The 6000-nt window shown below is 36.5% G+C and overlaps 1 protein-coding gene across 1 annotated transcript; it reads left to right on the forward strand.

The window, feature by feature from the left end:
• Nucleotides 1–1513: 1513 nt before the first annotated feature.
• Nucleotides 1514–5414, forward strand: LOC116017617 (MADS-box transcription factor 23). Its single transcript, XM_031258232.1, has 8 exons — nt 1514–1705; nt 3416–3494; nt 4044–4105; nt 4200–4299; nt 4412–4453; nt 4645–4686; nt 4782–4960; nt 5057–5414. Exons 1-8 carry the CDS (start codon nt 1524–1526, stop codon nt 5142–5144), a joined length of 774 nt encoding a protein of 257 aa, XP_031114092.1. The 5' UTR covers nt 1514–1523; the 3' UTR covers nt 5145–5414.
• The last annotated feature ends 586 nt before the right edge of the window (nt 5415–6000 follow it).

Below are 6000 nucleotides of genomic sequence, written 5' to 3' on the forward strand. Positions count from 1 at the left end.
CACGCCGTGAATAAGGAAATTGAGTCCAAGCCAAAATCAAAAACTTTGATTACTGACTACAAGTTTATCATGAACCAATTTTGTGGGTGTGAGATTGTCCGTGTTCTTCGTGAGGGTAATCAATGCGTTGATTACCTAGCTAACATGGGGCAAAGCAGCCATTGGGGAACAACATTCCTGGCTCACCCCGAGTGTGAGAGACATCCTGGAGCGCGGTGTTAAAAACATTGCTACGAGATGAATTTATTTATTCTTGGGACCTCCCGGTCCCTCCTACGCAAAATGTGTGTGTGTATATATATATATATATATATATATATATATATATATATATATATATATATATATAATACTAATAATAATAAGAAGAAGAAGAAGAAGAAGAAGGTGTATTTGTGAAAATGTTTTCACACTTTTATGGCAATATTTTTTGCATTGATACTGTAGATTGATGGATTTTGCACCTTAAAGTCTTAAACCACATCACTTAAAACGTTATAGCTAAAAAATATTATCAAACTCAAAATATGTGTTTGAGACATTTATAGCCTTACTAATTTATTAAAATATCTTCTATAAATATTTTTTTAATAATCATTTACCATCTTCTATAAATATCTTCTATAAACGTTATAGCCTTACTAATTTATTAAACTCAATTTTGTTTTTTTATAAATACATTTTAGAACTCATTGTCGCAATTTTAAATAATTTATCGCTGTCCTAACTCCTAAACGAAACCCTAAAAAGGAAAAAAAGAAAAAAAAGAAAAAAGTTTAGCGGCTCTTAGCATTTTACCGAAATATCACGGAGCGATTAAAATAGATTAGGTGTTTCCAAAAAAAAAAAGAGAAAGATTAGGAAAAATAGTTGAAATGACGAATATACCCCTGGAGCCGAAACTGTTTTAGGTAAACGTCATTAATGGGGAAATTCACAAGAGTGAGGGGGGTGAAAAGACGGGAGTGCCCCTGGTACCGCATCTGTTTTAGGTAAAACTATTAATTGCAAAATATTTGAAGGAAGACCAAAAAAAGAAAAAAAGGAGTAAAAATAGCAAAAAGGTTGGGTGGGGCCCAAAAAAGGACCAATGGGAGGGGGAGTCAAGCTAAATGTGGCAACAACAGAGTCATGCAGTGTATAGGAAAGGAGGAGAGAATGGCAAAATCCCATGCAAGCTTGCCGTTTCCAGACTCTCGCCATTTGGGGACTCTCCACCTTCTCTCTCTCTTTATCTCTCTCTCTCTCTTCTTCTTCTTCTCTCTGTCTTCCCCTTTTCTCCCCCCTTCTCTCTCTCTCTCTCTATATTTAGCAACCCATTGTTTCCCCTCTCTAATTGTCCTTCCCTGTTCACATTCCCTATATATCTCCTCCACCACCCTCCCTGGTCAAAACCCTTTTCTTCTCAGTTCTGAATAGGGGGAGAGAAGGGGGAGGGAGATTTGTTTGGTTTTGTGTGTGTAGAGAGAGGGGGGGATTGGAGTTTTTGTTTTGTTTTTGGTTCTTGATTGGACAAGGAAAAAATGGGGAGGGGGAAAATTGACATAAAATTGATTGAGAATGTTAACAGCAGGCAAGTCACATTCTCCAAGAGGCGCTCTGGGCTCCTCAAGAAGGCTCAGGAGCTCTCCATTCTCTGCGATGCTGAGGTCGCTGTCATCATCTTCTCCAGTACCGACAAGCTTTTTGAGTACTCCAGCACAAGGTATATCTCTGTTCCTTTTTTGCTTCTAGTTTGGGGATTTATCATTGTTGCATGTGGCATTCTTGATGTGATTGGTTCCTTGATTGTGTTTAGTAATGTATTTTATGCTTGGGCTGCTTCTTTTGACTAAAGATTAGATTTTTAGTGGGGGGTTTCTGGCAGATGTGCCAATTTTGGATTGCTATGATTTCCATGTCCTGTTGATTTTGTTAATTTTAACTGTTTTTTTTTTCTGGGTAGAACAATTTATTCAAAAAAAGATTGTATTTTTGACTATTTGAGTGTACATGGTTGCAATATACTACTAATCATGTAGCTATGTAGGTTGCAAAATCATTTGTTTTCAGGGGTTTCAAGAGTTTCAATGTTGTTTTACCATCTAGTAGGTTCCATTGCTATTTTTTTCTGGGTAGAACAATTTATTCAAAAAAAAGATTGTATTTTTGGCTTTTGAGTGTACCTGGTTGCAAGATACTACTAATCATGTAGCTATGTAGGTAGCAAAATCATTTGTTTTCAGGGGTTTCAACTTTCAAGAGTTTCAATGTTGTTTTACCATCTATTAGGTTCCATTCCCCTTTGCCCAAAGTGGAAAAAATGATTTCTTTTGACTTTTGGTGCTTGTTGCTTTGCCCATAAGCTTTAGCCACTGTCTAACATTTTCTGCAATTAGTTTTATTGATTTTTCATGTATATGCTGAGCTTCAAACTTGTGTAGCTATAAACTGGCATTGCAGAAGGGGAGATATGTATATGAGCTGTAACCAGGCAACAGAGTTGTGTTTCCTAATAATGTTTATAGTCCAGTTTTGGAGCTCTTTATAGTATGAGTACTGGATAGCACTTGACTGTTGTAGTGCATTATGTGGACGTTGGCTCATGTTCAATTATTTTTTGTCGTTTGAGGTTTTATTTCCTTGTCGCTTCTGCAAGGTCAATTGTAAATTCATATTCGGTTTGATGTTTTGCGTTGTGCTTAATTGAATGTCATTTATAGCGCATCAGGATCTTAATGCAAGGCTCTTTTTATTTGCAATTGGCTGACTTTGAAGGATTTGTGTGTTTTTCTTGAAATTACAATAAGAAAAAGATATTTGGTGTTACCTTTATGATGGTCAATGTAACTTCATGTAGAGCCTTCTCCAAGTTTGTTCATGAGAGTGATAACTCTAATTCCAGAAATTACTCGTACATTCCTGCAATTGCCTAGTAAATCATCTTTGAGAATTTTTTGAACTAAGGAAAGACGAGTCTCCTAGCATCCTCGTAGTTGGATTTCTGTTTGTATGATTTTTGAATGTACCTCAATGTTGACATTTTAGAGAAAGGCGGGTAAAAAGACTACATGTGCTTGTTTGAGTTGTCTCATAGTTAAAAAATCTGTCTTGATAAGTGTGATCACTCCTTTTCTTCCTATCGTTGAGGTTGTGTTTGTTGTGTAAATGGATGTTTTCTTTCTTGTCCTAAAGAACGTTATTTTGATAACCGATAGAAGATGTGTATTACAATGACTCCTAAAGAGTTTATATAGGGATTACTTGATATTGAATGATATATTCAAACTATAATAACTAGACTAACTAGAACTTCGACACAATAGAATAGATAGCCCTATTATCTCTACTCATATTCTGGCAATGATAATACCCTTTGTTTCTTCGGTGTATGCTAAATATTTTCTTTATACTTATGCTTTCTATCTCTATGCAGCATGAAGCAAACACTGGCAAGGTATAACAAATGTCTAGATTCTACAGAGACACCTAAAATTGTAGAAAAGAAGCCAAAGGTAAAACATAAAAGGCTTGCCTTCTTGTCGAGTCATTATGATTATGCAGTCCATTTAGATATTATCACTTGTCATGTTTTCTGTAACACAGATCAGAGATACGATGTTTATCCTGATGCATTTTCCTATGCTGAAAGGTTTTGTTCTTATTTCCCTTTAGGGGTGGGGGGATGGGGAACAGGATTCGAGTCTTGGAGATATACATACAGAATGATAATCAAGTGATCACCCAAAATTTTTTACTCTGGTCGAAAGGAATTCTTTACAGTAGCGATCCAATTGTAATCTTTTCTCGATGTGGCACGGGAACATACTCTGTATTGATTAGTGAACAGACTTAGATTGTTAACCCTAAAGTATTATGCTTTTGTACTAAACTCACAATGGATGTGTATTAATAAGTTTCTTATAGATTCACAAAAAGGTTACCACGAGAAGTGCCTGTACGAAGCTTGACAATTCTATTCCAATTTTAGCCTTCATGACTTTTTCGCTTTGCTTCCATTTGCCTGACCACGGAGTTATTTTTCTGACTCTATGAATAAGCAGGTGGAGCACAAGGAGGTGGAAGTTTTGAACAACGAAATCTCAGAGCTTAAATCAAAGCAATTGTAGGTCTTCTGTTAGTCATCCAATGTTCGTTTTCCACAGATCTTTGTAAAAACGAAAGCATTTTAATATTACTGAACCTGGATCTTATTTTAGGCAATTGTTGGGTAAGGACCTTACTGGTATGGGTTTGAATGAATTGCGCCAGCTTGAGCATAAACTAGACGGAGCACTGTTAGCTATAAAGGGAAGAAAGGTTTGGCACTACTCTTTTATTTTCCTATTGTGACAAATATTTATTTGTCTTTGTTTCACAGATCTTTAACGGAATACATCTGTAATGGTACTTTAAAAATATATATTTCCAGGAGCAATTACTGTTGGAACAACTAGAGAACTCGAGAAAACAGGTATGAATAAGGCGTTTTGGTTATTATATTCTAGCCGGTTCTAGTTGGGCTGTATGTTACTCGTAATTTTTATGTGCTTATGCTTTGATTAATGAGATGATGAAGCCATTTTGACATCATTTTACAGCAGCGATTAATGACTTCTAAGTTCTAACCTATGTTGATGCTACGCATTTTCTATCTCTAACCAGGAGGAGCGTGCAATGGTGGAAAATGAGAATTTGCGCAGACAGGCAAACCAAATATTGATAACTTTTAATAATCATCTGATTTTGATGAATACTTACTTATGTTTAACGCATTTTGTCTGCCATTTGATGGAACGCAGATAGAAGAGCTTCGAGGATTAGTTCCATCAAACGTGAGTATGCCAATGCCAACACCTTATCTCGAATATTATCCTGCACTGAAGAACTGTTCCTCCGGAAAAGATGGCGCTGAGAGTCTCAACACAGGGTGCGACGATGATTTGGAGAATGAGGTCTCCGATACTACCTTGCAGTTGGGGTAATATCCCGTTCTTCAAAATTGCATCTTTCTGTGCTCAATTCAAGACGTTTACGGTTTACCTTAACTTGTTCTCTTCTTCATTTTGCTGCACAGTCCTCCCACCGGTTCATGTCGGAAGAGGAAGACGCCTGACCAGGAAACTCATTCCAGCAACTCCGAGAACCATCTGGAGCTGAAGTGACAAGGTTGTCCTTCCCCCCGAGTAGAGGGGGAATTGAAGTACATGAAGAATATGGAGAGGCTTTTAGTCATTTTAGATAAGCATGAACAAAGTGACAGTTGATGCAGACAACTTTCTTCAGCAGGGCATTGTAAAAGTTAACCAACTTTAGGCTCTCCCTGGCCAATGGCCATTCATCTCTCTTCACCATATTTATTGTTTTTGTATGGTGGCCTGGGAGGATTGACTTCTGAATTAGTAATGGAACTGCTGTTCTTGGTTCACTTTTGATATCCTGTGGTTTTTTGGCTTTTAAACTTGTGTCTGTTCTTTCATTCTTGGCCTCTTTGAGATTGGGTTTCTCCTAACCCCCACCCTCTTGTTCTAGGGGAAATTGATTGATTGAAATGGGCAATTTTTATTTGCCCGGATGGATGAAAATAGGTGTTTTTCAAATCTTGGATAAGAATGAGCAAGGTTCATTTCGAAAATGCATTTGGGTCAAACTCTGTCTAAAATGTATAGGGGAAAATGTTTTTTTTAAAGTATTTTTGGCATATATTAAATAAAGTAAAGTGCATCTCCCAAATGCATTGTCTTTTTTATACTTAGGGTGTGTTTGGAAGCTCAAAAAATAGGATGAGTCAAAAGAAAAAATGATATAATTTTTTTAGGAAAAGAGTTAATTCTATTTTTTTTTCTAGACTTATATGTGACAATAGTACTAAAAGACCAAATGTGGATGTTTTGATAAAAAAGAAGGACTAAAGGTGGGCTGTCACCTATAAATCTATAATAAAAAATAGAATTACCTCTTTAGGAAAATAATCTCTTTTGTGTGTGTGTGTGGGGGGGGGGGGGGGGGGGAATATTTTTT

The sequence above is a fragment of the Ipomoea triloba genome, chromosome 4 (genome assembly GCF_003576645.1).
Source record: "Ipomoea triloba cultivar NCNSP0323 chromosome 4, ASM357664v1".
In the NCBI taxonomy this organism is placed as follows: Eukaryota; Viridiplantae; Streptophyta; class Magnoliopsida; order Solanales; family Convolvulaceae; genus Ipomoea; species Ipomoea triloba.

Excerpts from the sequence above, each read along its gene's own strand:
- LOC116017617 (XM_031258232.1), top strand. The coding sequence starts at position 1,524 with ATGGGGAGGGGGAAAATTGACATAAAATTGATTGAGAATGTTAACAGC. Across the intron at positions 1,706-3,415 it reads TTTGAGTACTCCAGCACAAG|CATGAAGCAAACACTGGCAA; the intron begins GTATATCTCTGT and ends ATCTCTATGCAG. Across the intron at positions 4,687-4,781 it reads ATGAGAATTTGCGCAGACAG|ATAGAAGAGCTTCGAGGATT; the intron begins GCAAACCAAATA and ends GATGGAACGCAG.